At 36.1% G+C, this 24,554-nt stretch overlaps 1 protein-coding gene across 1 annotated transcript in view; it reads right to left on the bottom strand.

Moving 5' to 3' along the window:
* LOC131065734 (CBS domain-containing protein CBSX1, chloroplastic) overlaps positions 1–24,554 on the bottom strand; it is a 136,603-nt gene that overhangs the window by 4,934 nt on the left and 107,115 nt on the right. Inside the window, exon 6 of the mRNA XM_058000348.2 lies at positions 11,303–11,418. Coding sequence (XP_057856331.1) covers positions 11,303–11,418 — 116 coding nt within the window. The remainder of the gene's footprint in view (positions 1–11,302; positions 11,419–24,554) is intronic.

Here is a 24,554-nt window from a genome sequence, read left to right as displayed (position 1 = left end):
TGGGGAAGGTGAGATAAGCAAAAAAATGGTAGGGAAGCCCTTAGAAGTCTAGTGGGGTAGACTTGGAACCCGAAAAGGGAAAGAAGCAAACCATCAAAGAAACCTAATTGATGGCAAACTAGGTAGCCTCCATATCACATGTGCACAAAACCACAAGCATGAGAAGATACATAGTAATTTGAGGATCAAAAGATGGTACACCAATACTAGGAGACAATAAGCTAAAAACTAGACACATTTATCTATCATATGTATGTGAATCACATAAAGAGACAAGTCATGTCTAAAAAAATGAAAAAAGAGTACTCTATGAAGCTAGCACAAGTAGCAATGACATCAATATCACGGCCCCATAGTTAAACAATGTGGGAATCCCACCATACAAGGATGATGAGACTAGATGACAAGATCCAAAAAGAGAACATCTAGTTTTGCAAGAAGGCTAGATACTTTAAAGCGAAGTAATAAAGAAAATGAAGCTAGATTCACTCATGCAAGAATAGATGCTTCTAAATGAAGGAAATTGTCAAAACACAACAGCATGCCTCTTCGTATCATTACACCCTTAATACCCTATCACTCCTAACTAATGACCATCGCTTTGTCTTATGCCAACCCACAGTACTTTATTAATATTAATTGGGCTATACAAATCGTTTTTACTAAGTATGTGATCACTGTCCACAAAAGTAGAGAAATGATCTGTATAAGCATTTGTAAAACAGAGATTTTTATTCCATGCGATCTGCTGTAGAAACCACAAATTGGTGTTGCATCATAACTAATAATTGGAGAAAGAGAAAATTGTGAAGTCTTACTAATCGTAAGACAATTTCCAGGATTTGTTTGATGGTGGTTGTCATATTATGGAGAGGGCATAATAAGATACTTGAAAGACAAGTAATAGGGAAAATGAAGCTAGATTCACTCATGCAAGAATATATGCTTCTAAATGAAGCAAATAGTCAAAACACAAAAAGGAAGAGAGACAGAGACGTTATTGATAGTTCTCAAGCATAAGTGATGAGACTAGCAAAGTAGATTTGTACACCACCATCGGTAAGCTCATCATGTTCTTGGACAAATGAGAGGTCCAAAATCCATGAATGGGACAAAATGCTAAAGGGATCCTGCCCTAAAGGGCCTATAGGAAAGAGAATTCAACAAGTGAGAGGGGTTATAGACCAAGCACACAGATTTGAAATATTCATGCAGGATCTACAAGACCATGGTGGAGGAAAGAGCAATTCCAAGCATTCTGATGCATCCCCTAGAAAAAGAAAGAAAGAGATGAAGGCCAACTTTGCAAAAGCACTAAACTTCTTACATTGCATGTCTATGGTGTCTAGGACAACTAAAGCTACTACAAATCAGGTGGATTCCTCACACCACCACAGGTGCAAAGGTATTGGTGGTATACAAGAGGTAATGAAAACAATGGCAATGACATCCAAGGGAAACATGTCTCAAATTAGCACAATCGTGAGGCCTTTGTGTTGTGACGTTTTCACACATCGCCCCATTGCAAATGGGGACCCATGTTTTTTTTGCTCGTTTTGTTCGTTTTCGCTTTGCTTTTTCTAGGGTTTTGTTAGTTTGTTAGTTGTCTGGATTTAGGGTCAAGCCTTGGGGTTTTAATTACCGTCTTTTCGGACCAGAATCCAGTCGTTTTTGAGGGCTTTTGAGTTTCCTTTTCTAGAATGCAAATTTTGAATGCAATGAATTCGCCAGAATGGTCTAATTTTCAATTGGAATGTTGATGCAGAGCTTAAATTTGTCTAAGTGTTGAAGATGAAATGTGAATTTTTGTCCAATTGAATATTTTTGACCAAATTTTGACATTTTTGATTTTTGATCCTAGGCATCTCAAATGATTTGTTTTCGCCTTGTGAAGTGTTAAAATGTGTAAAATCATGTTATTTTGGCCTGTAGGAGCAAAATCGCTCCTGTCCCTTAGTGAAGGACGGGAGCTCGTTTTCAAATATTTTACTATTCCTGCAGGGTCAAGATGAATTACAAATTGGAAGTGATGGAGAAAGGCGAGATCTTTCCATTGAATATAAATTGAAGATTTTCATGAGCACAGAAATGCCTCCAGGGGAAAGATCGCTCCTGTCCCTCAGTGAAGGACCGGAGCTACAAATTCAATTTCGCCTTGTCCTTGCAAGATTTTGATGACTTAATGATTTGAGGACGTCCAAAGGAAGATGCTTTGCCAAATGAATATAATTTGAGATGCAAAAACGAAGGAGAATGACCTATATTGACCAAATCGCTCCTGTCCCTCTCCAAGGGACCAGGGCGAGGTACCTTGTAGCTCTCGTCCCTCTCCCAGGGACCAGAGCGATTTCCTTCATTATGCAAAATCCAGACAAAGGTCAAGGCAAGTTTACGTTCAAAAACAAGGAAAAACATGAGATAAATGCGTTGAATATAAATTGAAGATTTTTGGGACGTCCATAACAGTGCTAATTGCCTAAATCGCTCCTGTCCCTCAGTGAAGGACCGGAGCTACAAATCCAATTTTGCTTTGTCCTTGCAAGATTTTAACGTCTTGACGATGTGAGAAGGTCCAAAGAGGTACATTTTATCAAATGAATATAACTTGAAGTGCTGTCGGGGAGATCAACAGGGTAGCAAGTCCGGCTTGAGTGAGGTCCTGATCCTGAAATTTGGCTAAGTCTGGAATGTCCTGATCCTGAAATTTGACTAAGTCTGGAAACTGAAAAACCTCCAAAAACTAGATTTTGCAATATAACTCCTGGAGGTCTAAAACCACTCTCAAACATCCTGAAAGTATATATGGAATATAACTTAAAGTATAAGTGACTTATACTTAAATGTTATATTCCATTAAAATTGTCCTGATCGAGAGTGCGAAAAGTCAAATTTCGCTCGTGTCCTTCTCCAAGGGTCCAGAGCGAAATGCGCTCGTGTCCCTCACCAAGGGACCAGAGCGAAAATGCTTAGTTGAGCCATTCCTGACCTTGTTTGGACGAATCGAGACATCAAAGGCATGGTGAAGGACGAAATGAGCATGATAGAGCATCCAGACTTGATCAAAAACAATGAGATGATGAAGTTTTGCCTAGAGGGTCAAATTCGCTCCTGTCCCTCACTGAAGGACCAGAGCGAAGTTCTTCATAAGGTACGATCTGGGCAAAGATCAAGCAAATTTTATGTTCGAAGGCAAGAAAGGAGGTCAATCGAACCCGTTGAAGACAAATTGAAGATTATCAAACGTCAACAAAGGACCAAAATGCTTAAGTTCGCTCCTGTCCCTCAGGAAGGGACCAGAGCGATTTTTGTTGTAGATGATTTTCTCGCCAAATTTCAACCGATCTCAAGGCATGAATGAATGAAAGGAGGCATTGCGAATCCGTTGAATATAATTTTCGAAGGTGATGAAGTGAAATGAGGCCCACAAGAGTAAAATCGCTCCTGTCCCTCAGTCAGGGACCAGGGCGATGAGGTACGTATCTTCCCACTTTTTCATTTTTGGGCGCTAAACAAACATTTTTTAAATTTATTTAAATGCTAGAAAAAAATCGATATTTAATTAAAAGCATTTAAATAGCGCATGGTATGTATTTATTAATTATTTTTTGCCTTTGTAAAAAATCGAAATTTATTAATTAAAAATAAAGGCATTTAATAATTAATTATTAATTTAATAAAAATCAAAAGGGAGCGCTTGGGTTTATTTTGTCAAGGTCGGCCTTTATTATTTATTTAAAAATCGTTTTAATTGCTATATTTTGCAAAAAGTCGGCCTAAGGTCAATATGAAGGTGAGCGCCTATAAAGGAAGGTGTTTATTTCATTTTCACATCATCATTTATCATCTCTCATATGCAACTTGGAGAAGGCAAAAGAGGAGCGAATTTCATACAAAGGAAGGGCGAAATTATCATTCAAGAAGAGGAGCGAATTCAATCAAAGGTGGTGCGAAACTACTATCCAAAGGAGAGGCGAACTTGAAGTTTCCATTTGAGCGAGGTTGCCTAGGACGTCAAAGACATATCAAAGATGGCGAAATTGCTAACTTGAAGAGGAAATCACGTCCAAGACTTGAAGGGTGGCGAAGTTGATAAGAGGAACGTTCTTTTGAAGATCACATCAAGACTATCGAATTTCAAATTTTGCCTAGGCGAATTCCTTTATTTTGCATTTTAGAGTTAAGCTCTCAAAGAGGTATGACGATATGGATTTATTGTTTTGATTTTGAACGTTGATCGTCATTTCCTTAATTTTGGATTTTGAAATTTTGTTTTGCCTTAGCTCAGTTGTTTTTAGGAAATGATTAATAAAGGACTTATCATTAAGTTTCCTAAAATTTGCTCTCTAATTTATGTTATGTATTGCAAAATCATGTTACTAATTTTGAAATGTTGTGTAGGCATCAAATGGAGGTCTCTTCAAGGAAAATCAAGCCGGATCAAGGACGGTCTTCGCCAGGACGATCAAGCCAAGACATGGGCGACCTCTTTCAATCCAGCGTTCCAAGGCGAGGTACATCGTCATCCTGCACATCAAGGACAAAAGGAGTTAGAACAAGAGTTAATTAAAGATAGCCTCTCAACGACATCAAATTGAATATCTAGCAAGCTTCAAGTGTCAGATGAGGTGGCGTCCTAGTCATCATTTCTCCAATCAGTGAAGTCCATCTCAGCATGTCCAGATTCAATGTACTTAACTCATGGAAGGTGGCACAAACTCCAATGTACCTACCCCGGCTATCCATTGGTCGATTTTTCTAAAAGGGACATGTGTCCAAGCAATACAATTTTATCATTGGTCAAGCATTAAATGTTATGTAATGGTTGTAACAAACCCTAATTAGGGTTTTCATTGTAAAATCTTGGCCATTGATCTTGAATTGATCTAAGCCATCAAATTGTATTGTGGGCACTATATAAGCCCAGGCATTTCATTTTGTAAGGGTAAAATTTTAGATATGATTAGAGAGAGTTGTAAATAGTTGGAAGAGTTAGAATATAGTTGATAGAATAGCAATTAGAGTAGAATAGGAGGACAAGGCAAGAAATTGTTGCCATTGATTGTAAACAAACTCCATTTTCATTGAAGTAATGGTGAAATATGTCGTTTTCTTGCAAGTTGCATGGTTTCTTGTTGAAGTCTTCAATCTTAGATGGTAGATAATTAGATGAATGGAGGAAGTGTGATTGATTGATGGTGGAATTCGTACATCCATACTACTAGCAGTTTGTTGATTGCAGACTTGCCTTGCGTAGTCAACTGGAATCATTCAGCCTAAGCTCAATTTCAATTTGTTGCCTCTTCATTGATATGCATCAACTTGGATGGTATCTATGCCTGCGGTGATGATTTGAACATCATAAAGCTTCCCATAGAAGATCGCACTAGTCTTGTGTAGATGTTCCATTGATGTCAAAACAAGACCTAGTTAGAGTTTCATCAAAAATCAAATCATTGCTCCTACATTCTTAGTATTAGGATTAGATCCTCTCTTCACCCCCATCCTTTTTTCATTTTTTAATCTAAGTTAGTAAGAGCCTGTGTCCAGCAAAGCAGATCGGAAGTTCAATGTAAGTCCCCTTGTGATTCCAGCAAATCACATCATACCACTGGAGCTTGTCCACACGTGGAGACCCCACTAAAAGAACCTTGGAGTCTACCTAACTGATCCTTTACGCGAATCTTCAGCAGTTAGAGACTATTTTCTCAAGAGAGGATAAGATGCCTTTAGGTATTTTATTCTGTGTATGATTGTGTACAAAATACACGTCAACACTTTGACAACCACAAAACAAAGATGAGCAAAAGAGTCTTTAGGACAAGATGCCTCACATTATCACTAGTGTGATATCCTAAAGCCTAAAAGGCAATGATACCAAGGACTTTTCAAAACTAAGCCCTGGATGGACAGATGCCTAAAAGATGATGTTATCAAGAACTCTTTGTTGAAATTTCAAAGCTCTAATACCATGTTGAATTTTGCAACACAAGCCTGCAAGATCAAATGGGAAACAAAAATACCTTCCACAAATGAGAACTACACAAATTAATGTTATGTTACTCAAAAGCAAAGAATATAAAATTACAAGATGAGCTACAATTGTACAATGAGGTGCTTATAAAGAAAGTATAGAACTAAATTTAGGAGAACTAAAGTGACGAGGATCTAAATAAAGTTCAACTCTAGCTAAACTAGATGTATTAAGGTTAAACTAGGTGCACGACTAAAATAAGCACTCCTAAGTGAACTTAAGCAAAAATGCATAACTAGTTGTAAAAAAGCAACTAATAGCTAAATATGCTCTAACACCACCACTTAAGTGAAACTTAGGGTTATTAAAAAAAACTAAATGCATGAATGCAGAAATGGGTCCCAACAATGAAAGACTTGATTAGGTACCCATGTACAAACTAATGAAGTCTCTCTACGCAAATAAAAGGAGAAAAACCACATGGGGAAAAACCCCTCTCCAAAAGCGAGAGATGCAATACATGAAAAGAAACATGAACTACTAAAAAATGAATGAAGGACTAAGAAGCCTCCAAGAATAGGATCATGAAGAGCATCCTCGAAGCACAAGGAAGTTGCACACAACTGTCGAATGAATTGTTATAGTGCCAAATGAAGAACCTCCTCTAAAACAAATATGATGATCAAGATTAAGAAGACAAAAATATGCATGACTGCCCCCAACGACACTACTTGAACAATTAGATGGTAAACAAAGGCAAAACATCTGTCAGTCGAAGATATAAATTGCACATGAATCTACAAGTGACCCCAACAACACTACTCAAACATGCAAGAAAAAAATACTAATAAAAAATGTAGGTGCCAATAGTCTGAAGAACATTGATCAATTGAGGATAAGTCACCTCCACAAGGCTGGAATGCAAGAGTGTCTAACTCCAAAGCAAAACCAAGGAAACATTAGCACCAACAAAGAATCCCCCCCATAATGCTGACAAGGGAAAGGCATGACAAGTCCACTGAAACTATGTGTCACCATGAAGTGCATGAAGGATAATCTTAATGTGCTCAAGAAAGTACTTGCAACTGAAAAAAGGTATGCAACATATGCAGACACCAATGAGACAAGAATCACTAGGATTTGATGTTGTCACAGAGGGATACTCATCGGACAAAGGTGTGATGTTAAAACAAAAGGCACTACACAACCCCCATGGCACTTTATAATATAGTGCATGTACAAAATAAGGCACAACAGAATGTGCAAAATCCCCAAAAAACATACACAAGAGTGACACTTTATCTCAATGTGTCTACAACTAAAGAAGTGCTTAAAAAAGATCCTCAAAATAAACAAATAGGGTAAAGTGCTGCAAATATGTAGGAGAACCCAAGAGAGCCATCCACTCCAAACAAGAAAAATTCCAGGAGCTAGAATGACCAAGTAATTAGCCATGAAGTGAAAAAACACAAAAGACTGAATAAAAGTTACCTGGGGCAAAATCTGGAAAAATCTAATAGCAGATCTGAATAGAAGATTGTGAGAGCTTTTCGATGATGTGCAAAAATCGAAAAACGTAGTCCATTTGCTCAAGTTATGGCCCTAAAGGATAAAAAAAAAGTCTGACTTTAGAGACCTATAGCAGACACGTGGAGTTGAATCTAACAAAACTACCATCATGTATAGATTGGCGTCGGAACCAAATTTCTCACAATATGTGGAAGTCAAAAAACAGAGCCCGTATGACCATGTTATGAGCAAAAAACCGACTGTTGCTTTTTATGGTTTGGAAGGCTTGAAGGATTCCCAAAAAATGGAAATTTCCGAAATTAGAAACTTTCCAAAATTAGAAAGTTTCTAACAATAGAAACTTTTTTGAAAATAGAAAGTTTTCAAAAATAGAAACGTTTTGAAAATAGAAAGTTATGAAAATAGAAACTTGCTGAAAAAGGAAACTTTCAAAAAATAAAAACTTTTCGAAAATGAAAACTTTCCAAAAACGGAAACTTTCTAAAAAAATTTGTAAAAAATTCCCCAATCTCTGATTTCAATAAATTGACAGGTGATTTTAAGGTTCGCAAACCTTCTAAGCACAATGGTGACCTTTGTTTCGCTCCAAAATGCCTAGATTTTCAACTACCCCCAAATTTTGTCTTGATTTTTGTGCCCTCAACCAAGTTGACCCCAAATTTCAATTGCTCAAATTTTGATGAAACAATAGTCGATTTTAGGGATTTTCGATGTTGCAGACACGATCGTGATACTAGTTTTGCTCCAAAACTGATGAAAAAGTCACCCACCACCAAATCCACAAAAAAGCAAATTTGGGATCTTGCAATGCTTTTGACTAAAGAAACCCTCACAATTTGAGAAGGGGCTTGCCGAATCTGTGCTCAAATACCATGTTGAAATTTCAAAGCATTGATACCATGTTGAATTTGCAACACAAGCCTACAAGATCAAACGACAAACAAAAACAACTTCCAAAAATGCGAGTTGCACAAATGAATGCTATATTACTCAAAAGCAAAGAATACAAAATTACAGGATAAGTTACAATTGTACACTGAGGTGCTTATAAAGAAAGCACTGAGCTAAATTTAGGAGAACAAAAATGCAAGCATGAGAAGTTAAATAAAGCTCAACTCTAGCTAAACTAGATGCATAAAAGCTAGATTAAGTGCACAACTAAAATAAGCACTCCTAAGTGAACTTAAGCAAAAAAGCATAACTAGTTATAAAAAAGCAACTAATAGCTAAATATGCTCTAACACTCTTCAAGATAAACCCCAAGAGGAAAGTGCCTCAATCTTAGAGTGGCAAAGCTCCATGAGACACGCAATTAAGGAAATGTGGGTCAGCTATAAAACAAAAGTATACAATATGAGGAGACTTGTGTTGATGACAACCAACATAAGTGCTTTTAACCCAAGATTGAGAAGGTTCATGTTGATAGCAACAAACATAGGTAATCTTACCACAAGATTGAGAATCCTAATGTTGATGACAAAAAATATAGGAAATGTACCCTCAAAAGAAGTGGCAAGAGTTGAAACTCGTAATTGAAGGCTTAAACCCACCAGGAGTGTCCTTACAACTCTTAGCAAACATGCCTCCCCCCAACAAACTCTACATCCAATGGGTTAGCTTGCATGAAAAATGTCAAAATAACGTCACACCTAGGTGAGATTTGATGGGGATGGCAATGTCTACAAGGTCCTTAGAGTGTTGCTCCTTATGGAAGAGACCCCTGGCATCACGGAGAAATGAAGCAAGTCTCTTGCTCAAAAGCATTCAACATTGTCACAAGGACATTATTTATAATTTTTAACATCAAATCAAAGGGGATGGCTCCCCATTTTGCATCATTGATCTCATGAACGAGATTTTGAAACATAGAGGAATGGTTGAGACTTGAGGGAAAAGGAGGTATAGATAACTCCCTATACTCACTAAGTGTGAATTCATGATAATTTGCATGGTTAATGAGAAAAGCTCACAAATTCACAATCCCAGCGTTAGGAATTTCCTTTATTATTTACAAGAGAAATTTCCAATTGAGATCAAGGTCATGGTCTTGTCCTCACAATTGAGGTCATAACAAACCCATAGATCAAGATCAGCAAAGATGGTGTGCAGAAACTACACTTTTCAAAAGGTAATAGATGTCACAACCTTCATGATTGCAATCTAGGGAAGACAAAATAGAAGGTTGTGTGAAATATTGAGATCAATCACACAAATATCTACTTCAACATTATTTGACCTCAAAGTGATGTTGATACCCATGATGCCTACTACTAATCTCTTATTTTTCTTAAAATTAAACACTTCAATTCATCCATAATTAGTATGTCAAGGTAATCATCAATGCATTTTAATGATCCTATGTGAATGAACTTTAGAGTAGATATAGAATCTTGTCCAAGATGCAACACTTTAGACCATTACAGCCAATCTAAGCCTCGGCATAGAGAAAACTAGACTGGTGAGGAAAAATGTCATCCATTAAGAGCTCCAATGGATCAAAACAAAGAGAGAAATGAGAGTTAGTGGTGTGCAAAACTTCTTGAGGGTTCCTAGCGATACTTGAGAGTTCCTAGTGATACTTAATATGTCAAGATTGAGAGCTTATTGAATAGGGTAGGAATGGAGAAAGTTGCAAAAGAGATTCCAACAGATAGAAGCTGTTATTCTTCAAAAATGAAATATTGGCAGAGATGTGCATGTGACAAGATATTCAAACCAAAATTAGCCTAAACCTTGGGGCTGGGTTTGGGTTGTCTTTTTTTATTAGTCTGTATGTAGATATATAGTGCAGACAGAGCAGGTGGTGGTATGAATAGCGTAATTCTTTATTTTAATAGAACCAATAAGCTTTCTTTGGCATTCTATATGTAGATATATAGTGCAGATAGAGCTGGTGGTGGTATGAATATCATAATTCTCTATTTTAATAGAACCAATAAGCTTTCTTTGTCATGGAAGCAAGACTTTTCTGAGTCCTGAAATTTTAATAGCATTAAAGACTGAAGCAAAATGGGAAGAAGATTTATATTTCCTTTCCTTGTGTTCAATCTTCCTTGTCCTTTGAGCGCCCTCAGTATGATGTGAATTTTAAGATGAACAACAATCATTATTAATGTTTATGGGCAACAGTCCCCAATAGAGTGACTACTACAACACTACCCACTCCGAAAAGTTAGATGGAATAGAAAAGCAGCAAAGAAAAAAGCCACAACCTTCACTAACACCAAGAAGCAACACCCTGTGAATCACAGCGCTCACTCAAACGAAATTACCTAGAATATATAAACTAACATTTCAATTAGGATTTTGGTAGATATGGAGTTCTCAACAAATGATGTTATAATATTACTTCAGTTTCTAGTCATGCAAAATTTACACAAAACAAAATCAACAAAGTACAGATAGATTTCCTAGTGATATCAGTATAACTAAAGTTCCTTGCATTATGCTCAAGTTCCAAATCATGAGCCGTGAAACATTTACAGAAGTATTTGCTTAGATAAAGCTTATAATTAGCACCTAGTTTCAACAAACAATCAATTTTATATGTAGCTTATATATGATGCTAAAAAGCTCTTCACATGAGAAGAAAATTTTAAGAAAGAATTAACAACAACTATTTAAAGAAAAGAAGCTGAAAACAATAGGTGAAATTCACTGTTGTCTCCATAAAATTCACATCATTCTAGATTACTTATAATAGTGCCTTCTAATATTTTCTTTAAAAATAAACTAGAAGTCTAAGTGTAAACCAACATCAGTAAAATATTACAAAAGATTTGCATTTGAACAAAACATCACCTGGCTGCATCCTCAAGGTTGGTTGTTTCACGAACAACAATCGGTGAAGGTGTCATCACCTCAGCAACAATCTTCCCATTTGTTTTATTTAACAAATTCTGTAGCTCATTAAAAGCCTGCCATAGGAAACATGAAATGGTCATTAAGTTTCTCTGCATTACTATCTTTTTGGATGTTAAATCAAAAAGTATCTATTGAGATCCATCACAAAACCAAATAAAACATAATTGCTACCATCCCAATTCCAGACCACATGGTGACCAAACAGTCTTTAAAGTCAATGTTTAGTTCTTACTATATGGTTATTTTCAATTTTTTCTCATGACTTTTTATGATATATCCATATGTCAAATGCTTTCCAAACTCAAAATACAATCCATAGTTACAAGACTCGGACTCAGCTCGGACTTGGCGAGCTGATTTTTGACTCGGACTCGGACTCGGCGCCTAGACTCGGCCAAGACTCAGCAAATAGAAAAACCCAAGAAATTCAATTTTTTTTGAGGATTTAAAACCTGTTTCATGCATCCTTTAATAAATAAACATTAAAGACATAGTAATCTCATCAAATAGAAGCACATACACAAGTTTACATTGATCATATAAGTATAAATGCAAATCAACAACATGGACTGTGGAAATCTAATGAATCTAATTCATAAAATCTTCCCGATATTTGTGGAAAACCTGCAAACACTTTATAAACCTTGTATTGAATTCCTCAATGTGATTCTGATTGGACTTCATCTTTGTCTGACAACTGCAACCCTTAACCCGACAGGCTGGCAGGGTCAAATCTCTAATGCCACTGTGAGATACCCTTACTGATTTCACCCCAAGTCCTTGTAATATATTCCAAACAATTATGACAAACAATTGCAAAATGTCTAATGCTCAGAAAATAATATTTGCAGAGCATATTTGGTTTGTAACCAGCTTGACATTTTATAAGAACTCAAAGTATTACAACATGGTGCACCTTATCAGCTGTGTCTTCCAACATATTTGCATTCAATCTTATTCAACTAAACAAATATATTTGCACACTAAATAGCAACTAAATCATAATAAATGAATAGCTATTACTGGACAGATTTGTAGAAATAACTTAAATAGAGAATTTCATAAATCTGAGTTTGATATAAATATTGACCAATGTTGTTATATGGAGCCTAATCAAACTCAAAGGTTAAATTTTCCCCTTTTATCGGCACAGTTTCCCCCCAAATTATTCAACGGGGGTTTGGGGGCAGCACCCCGCAAGACGGGGTCAAGGGGCAGCGTCCCCGAAAGCTCAAACGACTTTTATTATTTTATAAAGGCGTCGGGATTTATTTTTTCTATTGGCTGATATCTAATGCTCAGAAAATAATATTTGTAAAATATCCATCAAAGTCCAAGGTTTGCGTTGGCTTTATCACTCCTCACGTCCTTGAAATTTGTCTCTAATGGAAACTACACTGACCTTTCAATTTTTCTTTGCCTTTTTTTTACTTGTTGGGCGGCAGAGTCTGGGGCTCAAGACTCGGCGAGTTTGCACAGACCCGGCCAAACTCGGCCATGTCCAAGTCCAAGGTCCTCTGGCCTCGGCAAAGGTGACCCACCTCGAGACTCGCCGAGTGCGAGTCCTATAACTCTGATACAATCATAGGTTATGTGTCCAGCCAAATGTTAGGTAACAAACAATTAAACAAATGAATGAATGAATGATGAACTAATATTATGTGTTACACAATTACAATGGATAGGGAAGTTAAGGCTTGGTTTTAAACTTAAAAAATATTCAATTATATTGACTATTGTACATAGTTGCACTCTCATTAACAATTATATTTCTTTTACTTTACCCATGTTATTAATATGATATCGAAGCCAAATCAATAAGACGTATTAACCTTGAGAGTAGGGGCCAAGCAGCATGTGTGACAAATGGTCCAAAAAAGGAATAAATTATAAAGAAAAATATATCTAAATTTAGACATAATCAGCCATGGCACAAAACAAAAGTTCAGTGAAATAGTTTTTTTTCTTTTTTTTTCTATTCTAGATTGAGATAGCAAATATATGTTCTAAAAACTGAATAAAACGAGATTTTTAAGCAGAGATCAAAAAATTCATTCAAATGTGTTAAGAGGTCATAGAGGGACATTTGGTTATCACTGAAATCCTATCTGTTTGGTTTCCTCAATGGATACATTCCTAACCTAGATTAATTCAATATTACCTGCTTCCATATCAAGAAAAGGTGTAAGACAATGCAGAACAATGAATGACATTATATGGCCAAAAAGGTTCTAAAGCTCTAGTTGGTCTAAACCAGAGATCTCTAGAGAATAAAAGTATGTTTGAGGTCCACAAAATTTGCTTACAGAACAAAAGATGTATTCTTAATGGAAAAAAAGCCCTTTAGATTGCAGTTCAGAGGACTACTGTGTGCGATTTACAGAATTATTAGCGAACAATGGTGCACTCATGCCCAAAAACAATCTCATGTCAAAGCAAAAACTGTGACAAAATCACGCCCTTAAATTAGGTAATTGCAGAAACAGCCTTCCATGTGCAAAAAATATTTTTCCCTCTCAGAACAGAGACATTAGAGAAAGCTATTGATATTTTTAAAAGGATGAAGAACTATGCCATATTTGCAAAATGTAAAAGAATTTCTTCTGGGGCATCATTGTAAAATCCTAGTTGCTAATACCACATTGGTCTATTCTCCCACAACAAATTCTGCGAAAAGTCCTATTTATTTCAATCAAGTTCATGTAAGGACCATTTGCAGTTCTTACAATTCAAGTATGCAGAAATATCAAGAAGATAGGTATAACAGAATTATCAAAACCTCATGCACGTAACAGTAAAGATTGTTTACACAAAGGTGTTGTGTACTGTGGTTACAGTTGAACGCATAATCACAGTCAATAGCTCCTTGGAGATATTGAAAGATTGATGAGATAAGCACATAAACTCAGAGCATTTGTGAGAGATAACTGTACTGGAGACTACATATAAATAAAAGTTAAAATACAAACCTGGAGATATATAACCTTTTAAGAAGACAACAGTATTTTTACTATTTTGTAAACACCATCTTGGAAGGTTTATAGTTGGGGAATTAAGAATTTAGAAAATTGTTAAATAAAACTCAAGCATGAACGTCCAATACATATATTGGCAGAAAAGACACCACCCACAACCAAGACATGAAAGTCTCCTTTCCATGATACAACATAGCTGCCTTTCACAAATAACAAAGAAGAAATAAACAATAGATCCTATCGAATAGAAATAGTCACACGCTTATATTATGAGATCAATGTCATACACATTGATCTCTACTTTAACCAATTAAGAGAATGTTGAAATAGTGATCAAACCCTAACCCGCTTTCCATAGACATTCTATTCTTCCAAATCCATGGTAGATAACAATCTACTTTTGAATCTTATGTAGGAGACACTACTTCAAGTTCAACATTTGCTTTAGCATTTTCATTAATTGAATCATGATCTAATAAACCCTCAAGGTTTGAATCTTTAGACATTAGAACATCATCAAAGTATATATGTTGAAGAAAAATAGCAATTTCTATCAACAAAGTTTGCCAATTCTCCTCAAACGATGACAGACAAATTTTGCCAAATCTTCTCAATGTTTATTGTGAACATCGGGAGAAACAAACTTCTTTTGCCTCATCTAGACAATTTGCTTCATAGGATCCATTGAACAAGGAGAGGAAAGTGAGAGTGGAAACCTGATCTTCTAATATTTGTGTTTCCTCTTCCTTGAAATCTTGAAGAAAAATATCCACTTCTATCATCAAATTTTCTCTCGTGTAGATATTGCTATAGTAACTTAACTAGCTTGAGTAATTTAATCTTCCTCTATTTGGTGTTTTGCAAGATCTTTGAACACTCCTTCAAAAGCAAAAAGGAAACAACCTGATTCATGATCTTCTTTGGTGTCTTCTTGCTTAATAATGAGAATTAGAACACAACATTGCTCTTCAAATGTTAATTTGATCTAGTCCTCCTCAAAGAACATATGCCATACTTGAGTAAGATTACAATCTTTGCCAATCAATGGCCCTACCTTGACCTTAAATAATTTGAGCAAAGTAGGTAAAACATTTGCTTCTTGCAAATACTATTCTATTTGTAGTTCTTGATCACAAAGTTGTCATCAAGTTTAGTAGACATTGAGGATTACCCAAAGACCCTTGTTTACATTTGAAAATGCCAAAATCTATTTGATCCTTTGCATTTCAAAGCAACATATTCCATCATATGTATATCTATAGCATGGAACATGCCATATGTGCATGAAGAAAAGGAAGCTTCTCCTACTTGCATTTTTGGAGTAGGCAAATGAAACATGTGGCTGCTAAAATTGACGAAAGAACTATTTCTATTCAAACAAAGTTGATATTGTTCAAGTTGATGAATATTCAAGCCCAAGGTATGTTTCTTCAAGTCTACCTCATTTTTTACCATACTTTGAAATAAAGGGTTAATTGATGTTTGTACTAATTACTTGATTAAATTTTTCTACATTTTCCCTAAAGCGATAATATGATCTTCCAACTCAATTACATGTTCTTGAGCTTCTAACTTGTTTACAGAAAGAGTTTATGTAGTAGCTCCAAAGAAAGATTTAGAATGTCAATGATTCCAAAAACTAATAGATCAAATCTCGGATCATACTCCTAAATAGGATCACTATCGCCCTTGGCATTTGAGAGTTATGCATACAAGATAATGACTATCTTGAGCTAGTTTGAAGCACAAAAGAAACTTATCACTCATTAACCCCCAAATAGTGATAGAGCCAATAGCAAGATGGTGAAACCAAACAGCTACCACGCTTGTATTGTTTCCACAAAGAAGCATAGACTACAACCTTCATGCATTACTCAAAATTCCACATGCAATGTTGAAGGCTGAAATATGCTCATTTAGATGTTGTTTTCCATCACCATAGAACTTTGCAAATTCTTCCTCAATCCCCAAGGAAGCTCATGATTCTCTATGAAAGCCAACAGACCAATTTGATTTCCCTATGGCAATAATAGAGGTGAATGAACATTGTTGTTACCTTCTTGATTAGCCATTGCTTGAAGTTTTTCTTCTTTTGAAGTTGAAAGTATTTCTTCAATTTTAGTACAATCGCTCACGAAAATTATAAGAGAACAAACAAAACTAGCTTTCATTCACGATAAAGTGTAGACAACACTATAACAGGTAATCAATTATTGTACCCCAATAGAGTCACTAGAAACTATTAGTGTTTTAATTCACACCTTGCAATCTGACACAACACAAAACAAATGTGCAATTGAACCAAACAAAGTTTTGCTTTCCTTGGGCAAGGAAAGACGACAAGGGAAAGCAATGAAAATTAAGCCATTACTCTATGGACCTTTCACAATTTTGGAATCCATAGGTGAATACTTTTAAACTCGATCATCTTTATTTCATGAAAATCCACTCAATTGTTAATTGTCAGTATTTGCAACCTTATGAGCCCAACATGCCAAATGAAGAAGAATGGATACTACCTTCCTTAGAAGTTTGGATGTTGATGAAAGAGGCATACTCAGAAAGGACTAGGCATTGAAAATAAAACAAAGAAAACCAAGAATAAAGTCCAAGGAGCATGGAGAATCACACTCAAGGATCAAAAGATCAACCAAGCAAAAATGGTATTCCAAAGAAAAAGTGGGAGAACTCTTCCCTCATCTATTGTCTCATTAAGCTTTTGTTGGACCAAAAACAAAGGAGGTGTGATCCAAAATATATTTGGAAAATATATTGTCACAAGATTTGAAAAATAAAATGAATTCAATCTCAAAAACAAGAAAATAAAAGAAAATTGCGCTAGAACTATGTTATAGTCCAAATTGCATTGCAATGATGTTATTTTCCATTGATAGTGCATTGGCACCCAATTTGCAGTGAATAATTTGCACTTAATCCTAGCCCCCATGTGCCTATCATGTGTTAAAAGTTGCTAAGGTATCAATTATTCTAAGTGTGGGCTGTTTTATGTTCAAGTTTCTAAGGATTGTGCTTATGTCATAGTTTTGGATTTTTCCTTCCTAGTATGCCTTTCCACCCAACTACACCTTGCTTCTAATGTGATGCATGGCATGTAGTAGGAACCCCAATACCCAACACATTTCACTATGTTATCTCATCGAGATCATGGCTTCAAGCATGTCCTTATATGGGTACCTCATAAGAGATACTCTTCACTCCATCCCCAATGTCTCACATTGTATTACCTTATCAAGATTGCGAGTTCAAACTTATCCCTATTTACATGCCTTAAGGGATGAACCCCTTGGTGTCCTTGATTTCTATTTCCCTAATAATTTTCTTTATACATCCTCTCAGAGTTGATGTAGAGATACCCTTACCTATTTGCTTTAAGTATGAAACATGTTTTACTCCAAATCCCCAACTACCTAGCAATGGTATTGGTTGCAAGGTATTCCTAGCTCTCGATCCCGAAATTGTTACATTGTGCATTGTTCACTGCCACCTACCTCTTTACACGACCTAGAATGCAATTAATGATCTAATAAGGTCCTATAACTACCCAATCAAATTATCTTGCCACAAAATCATAGTTTATTCCAAAAGAGTGAACTCAAAAGTATTTCTCGCAATGGACAAATAAGGGCACCTCATGTGGCTATTAATGGGGCAGTTAAAGTTTCAAGCCTCGATAGTCCTCACACCATATTCAGGCTATTATCCCAACAATTTTTGTGGGCTCTTATCTAACATGCAAACTCAAGATGAAAGATGCCATTAATGCTCAAAATAATAGCAATCATGAAAAGAAAGATTTCCTCACATCTCAGTGTACCTTTACATATCCTCACGAGGCAATTTCTACAAAGGGGCATTGATGGTAATGACATCAAAGGCATGGGCAACCACCATAGTCCAAAGCAACCACGTTTCTTCTCCCATTGTTGCACAAATGAGATGGGGAAATATATTGCCAAAATTTCATTATTCAAAGAGGTGAAAAGGGAGAATGCAAGGCAGCATATCAAACAAACAAACTTGCTCAACAAAACCCTAAGGTTTCAATTTCTAGCTCTATGTGAAGCATTTTGATACTGTAATTATCTAGGTTCATCTCAAATTTCATAATAACATTCATAACCTCTAAAAAACAAATGATTACAGCCAAAATCGACCTTGATTGAGTTTCTCATTGTGTAGATATACATTTTTGGATGTGTTCCTGATCAGTTGACCAACTACAAGACTACAAAATTCTTGCAAAGCTTTTACAAGATATCTTTTTAGGACAAAAATAAATATATGGATATGCTCATGGATTACTTTGTAGACTCATTTAATATTCTACAAACATCTATTGTCTTTCTTAATGTATGTGTAAAACCCAACTTTTTGTGCATATTGGAAGACAATCTTTTGTGATATCTTCATTAATGCATCGCCGTTGGTTAAAATTATTGCATGTTTTGAATAAGTTTGGTGATTTTGATGCCTAATTGGATATAGCATAGTTTACTATTGGCTCAACTTCCCCATCATCCCACAACACACCTAAAACAATCAGTTTTAAACATCATTTTAATTTGTGTTGTCACTAGTTTTACTCACTGCCATGTCTAAATATGTACAACAATAGGGACTATCAAAAGTCATATTTCAGACATTTCATATGGTAGAATATCTACATTAATAAAGTGCCAAACCTTGAACACTACAAACCAAATAACCACCAAAATAGGGGTACACTACACATTGGGTATGGTTTGTATCAGGGTAAATGTTGGTTTCTTCTAGTGATACCTGTTGCAGCACCTTACCCCCTTGGTTGAGAGAAGAAAAAAGTGAACAAGTTCTTACCCACCTCAATAATTGGTGCTTTGCAACAAGCTACCCTACTTTTTTAAAAACAAATTGGATATAAAAAGCATATGCAATGCCTTCACACTTTTAGACAACCCATATCCTCGAGTGGGCAAGGTGAGAGCATACAGTGCTTCGACCACACTACTAACTACAATGTATGCAATCAAAATAAAATGGCAGCAATTCGACCAGAATATGCAGGCAGCACAACCAACATCAATCAACACTTCTTCATAGACATCGTGCATTAATGCAAGCCACTGGCAAAATGTATAAGTTAGTTCAAGCCTAAAGAGTTGATTACACTAGCATGTTCAATATCAAAATGGGCTAATGAAATACAATGGGTCTAGCAATAAATCAACCAAGACCTATCAATATGATATGCATATGAACTGGTGGTAAACCATCCAATTTTACAAGATAAAATGCATAAAAATATGTACCTCTAACAACAATCACAATAACATCATTTACACAACATCAATAATTATGCACATGAGAACACAATGACACACGATAGTCACGTGGAAACCATTACTAGAGAAAAATACCACACAATATTGCTTATATTTATAAAATCTTTGTACAACTTTGTAGGCACCAATCCCCACAGCTAAGCACCAACTAGGCGAGCGACTTCAATCTCTCCTTTGGGAAGCACCAACTTCCAAATTGGAACTAGGTTCTGTTGGTTGAAAAATTTGTACACCTGGGGGATGTGCAAAATTGTGGTTTCAGCCATTGTGTGTGAGTATGATACTCTCCTAATTTAGGAAAGGCTCCCCCTATCTACAAACTAAACTAATCTAATATGGGTGAGACAACAGTCTCTCTTCTTCTTTCAAGAAAAACTATACTCTTTTCTCTTCACAGAAAAGTAATAGCAATTGGAAATAAATAACAGCAAATACAAAAATGAGACTTTTTTGTAGGATTTGGAACATAAAGGGAAGCAAAGTTTCCATGAAAGCACAGAGACCTCCATCACTTCCTCGGGATGAGAAAACAGAAAGAAAGCACAAAGTCTTCAACACTTCTTCTGTCCTATCAACCTTTTTAGATGATTTCCTGCTAACCAAGCGCAATATGTAGCAGCTCAAAGTCTAACTACATGATGCACCTCTTATGCACAAACATAGAAAATAAAAGCAGCACAAAGTTTGCAAGTTACCTTCTTACTTTGAGCTTTCTACACTGGCTTCAAACGTGATAAGCAACTCTAAGTCTGCAAGACCAAGTCTAAAAACCAATCTAAAATTCCAAACGCAATAAGCAGCTCAAAGTCTGCAAGATTGAGCTTGAATCCCTCTTGTATATCACCTCAAAACTCACAATCAATCTCCAGAAAATGTCGTCACATAACACCTTGAATCAGCACAAAGTTTGAAAGCAATTTGCCTCTTTTAATTGACTGCAATCTGATTTACAACTAAGCTCAAAGTCTTAGAGTGTACATACAAACTAGCAAAGTCTTGTTGCATTGCCAAAAGATAAGAATTACAATAGACCCCCTCAAGTATTTATAGGAGAGGAACCTTGAAGAAAAGGTGGGAGGATCCTAACTAACTTGAGAAATTCTCTCAACCACCATGACTTATTCCAACTACAGTCCTAAACTAACTCAGCTTGTAGTTGCCTTACATGTAATTACATTTCACAAAAATGCAAGTAAAGTGACACTTGCAATTACAAATTTGACATTAGATGTAATTTGTCAAAACAAAATTACAAATGCATAATTAATCTAAGTGTCCAAAGACACGACTCCAATTGCGTTGTGAGGTATTCACACATCGCCCCATTGCAAATGGGGACCCCCACTTTTTTCTTTCTAGGTTAGTCCTTTTAGCTTAGTCCTAAGTTGTGTTAGGGTCTTTGCTATTAATCTTTGTATCGAAGGGATAGAGTTTCTTAAGTAGCCAGAAAGTCCATCAAGTCAGGTTAGTCTCCTGAGGATAGAGTGAAGACAGACAGTTGTCGAGGCTTTTGGAATGAATGACTTGTCTCTTGTTTGTAGATGGAAATTTATTATAGGGCATGTCCCTTGCTCCCAACTTGGAGCAAAACTCCTCCTAAGGCCTTCCTTAAGGGTCGATTTTACATGTTTTCACGTGAAGTGGCTGAAGGACTTAGGGTTTGAATCAATTAAACAAAGGCAAGTAAACGAAATTGAATTAAGAATTAATATTAAGGTCATGTCCCTTGCCTCCAACTTTGAGTGAAATTTGCTTAAGTGAGTGTCCTTTGCTCTAAATTTGGAGCTAATTTGTCTTTAGGTGTCATCCTTTGCCCATGAATTCAAGCAAATTTCTCCTAAGGACTATACAGTGCTCTCCAATTGAAGCGAATATCATCATGAAGACTGTACAGTTCTCTCATTGGAGCAAATTTCTCCTAAGAAAAGCAAAATTTATCTTTATGCCTTCTTGAAGGTCAAATTGACAATGTTTCATGTGGAATGGTTTAAACACTTAAGCCTTGAATCACTAAAGTGAAAGAAAATTGAGGGAATCGAATTAAGGGTCAATGCAAGGGTCATGTACAGTGCCCTCCCATTGGAGCGAACATTCCTAAGGCATGTACATTGCTCTAAGTTTGGAGCAAATTTTCCCTAAAAGGCATGTACACTGCTCTAAGTTTGGAGCGAATTTTCCCTAAGGTCGTATATATTACAAGCGAATTTGAGCAAACCCCTCTTAAGGTCATGTACCTTGTTCATGGGCAGGAGCAAATTTCTCCAAGCTATGTACATTGCTCCTGAATTGAAGTGAAATTTATATGTACATTGCTCCTGATTTGAAGCGAAATTTATATGTACATTGCTCCTGATTTGAAGCGAAATTTACATGTACATTGAAAACAAGTTGGAGTGAAATTCTCATTGAGGACATGTACATTACTCATTGATTGGAGCGAATTTTTTAGGGCATGTACCTCACTTGCATGTTAGAGAAAAATAATTCCTTGAGGTCATGTACATTGCCTCGTGTTAGAAGCAAATTTTACCCAAGTCATGTACATTGCCTCATGTTTGGAGCGAAATTATCATTAAGTCATGTACATTGCCTCATGTTTGGAGTGAAATTCTCATCAAAGGCATGTACCTTGTCCTAGCCTTAGAGCAAATGTTTTAGGTTATGTACATTCCCCCTCAATTGGAGCAAATTTTAGGGCAAGTACCTCACTTGCATGTTGGAGCAAAATACTCATTTGCATGTACCTTGCAGCGAAATACCTTAAGGCAACATACCTTGCTAAGGATTGAGAGCGAATTTCATAAAGACATGTACCTTGCCCCAACCTTAGAGCGAACTTTTCACAAGGTCATGTACCTTACTCATCTAGTGGAGCAAATTTTTTCATAAAGGCATGTACCTTGTCCAAGCCTTAGAGCGAATTTTACCAAGGCATGTACCTTGTCCAAGCCTGAGAGCGAATTGGAGAAACTATGTACCTTGCTCTCTATCTTGAGCGAATTCCTCGAGATCAAAACATTTTGGCGCCAAAAAATCAATTTAGGAGAGGTTGAAATGTTCAAGTCGGCTGTCCTAAAGGAATAAATTCAATAACATTTGCTCAAAGATCAAGTTGGCTTCACCCAAAAAGGACACATCTTCATTAAGACACCTATATAGGAGGACTCAAAGCATTCAATCAATCACCAATTCACATCAAGTTCTTCCTTCAACAGCGAATTTCATCAGCAAGGCAAGGAACCCAATCAACATCATTAGCAAATCTGATCAGCAGCAAGACAGCGAATTTAATCTGCAAATAAGCACATCATTAACAAACTCTATCACAAAGACAGTGAATTCAGTTATCAAAAGGAGCAATCTCCCCTATAGAAACACATATCAGACCTGCAACATATAAAATAAGAGATCAAGTCAAAATGGGAGTGTGTAAAGGTTATAATCATGTGAGATTGATGCCCATTTGTTTGTTTTGCAAGAGGTAAGGAAAGAGATCAAAAGGACAAGGTTGGAGAAAGACAGTAACAAGGATCTCAAGGAGAAAATTTCAACACCAAGGACAAGATACAAGGAGGACCTCTTCAAGAAGCTTCATCAACAAACACTAGAGCATAAAGGAAGGATAACCTACATGATGGAAGAATGTTTTACAATCTTGAATTCCCTTTGGGAATCCAAGAATCGAAGTCAGTACAATGAAGAGCTACATTCAACCAGCTGCATCATCCATCAAGTATATCAAGAACAAGGGAGGAACAATCAAGGTCATCACACAATATACATGATTGAAGAAGAGGATAGTTTCAGAAGAGTTAATCAAAGTTTACTTCTCATCATCATCATCACTTTAAGCAAACTAGATAATGTTGAGTATCAAGAAATATCTCTCAACATCCTTTCATGATAATGACTCAAATGAAGTCTACAAAGTGCAATATTGAGGTGGCATCCCAGTCACTACTACACCAATCCGAGGGGTCCACATCAACGTGTCTAAGTTCAATGAATCAAGCTCATATATGAAGGCACAAACTCCGATGTACCTACCCTCAATATCTATTGGTCCACATTCTCTGAATGTAATTTTCTCATTGGCTAAGGAGAGTTTGTTGTAACAAACCTTAATTAGGGTTTTCATTGTGAAATCTTGGCCATTGATGGAGATTCAATCTTGGTCGTTCATTGTAAATGAGCCCTCTATTTAAATCTCAAGCTCTTCATTTTTAAAGGTTAATAGTGAATAGAATAGTGAATAGAGAATAGTTCAATAGCAAATAGCAATTAGAGTAGAATAGGAGGAGAAGGCAGAAATTGTTGCCTAAGTTGTAAATGAACTCCATTTACATTGAAGTTATGGTGAAGTATGTTGTTTCTTTACAATGTGCATGGTTTCTTGTTGGATCTTCATGTTAGATGGTAAATAGTCAAATTGAATGGAATAATTTGTTGAATGCATTTGCGTGGAATCCGTTTCGTCCATACCACTAGCCTCTTGTTGATTGTAAGTGTGCCTTGCGTGGTCAATTGGAGTAATATGAGCTTAACCTCAAATTGGTATGCATCCATTGTTTATGCATTAACTTGAATGGTGATCAATGTTTGATGATAATAATTTGAACACCTTTTGAAATGTCCTTGGAAGATTGCACTGAGATTGTGTCAAATTGTTCAGTTTGATGGTGAAACCTCGCCCAATAGGATTCCATCTAATCATTCACCCATATTCTTACATTCTAGGTCTTAGAATAGATTCTCTCAACACTTCATCTTTTGCCTTTTTTTTTTAAATTTAAGCTAGTTTAGGATAAAACAAAGCATCACAATATCGAAATATCAAATGATTAAGTTCCAACAAATCAAGCATTCAGGCAT

This window comes from Cryptomeria japonica, chromosome 7 (genome assembly GCF_030272615.1).
Source record: "Cryptomeria japonica chromosome 7, Sugi_1.0, whole genome shotgun sequence".
In the NCBI taxonomy this organism is placed as follows: domain Eukaryota; kingdom Viridiplantae; phylum Streptophyta; class Pinopsida; order Cupressales; family Cupressaceae; genus Cryptomeria; species Cryptomeria japonica.
This window is presented reverse-complemented; position numbering and strand designations above follow the sequence as displayed.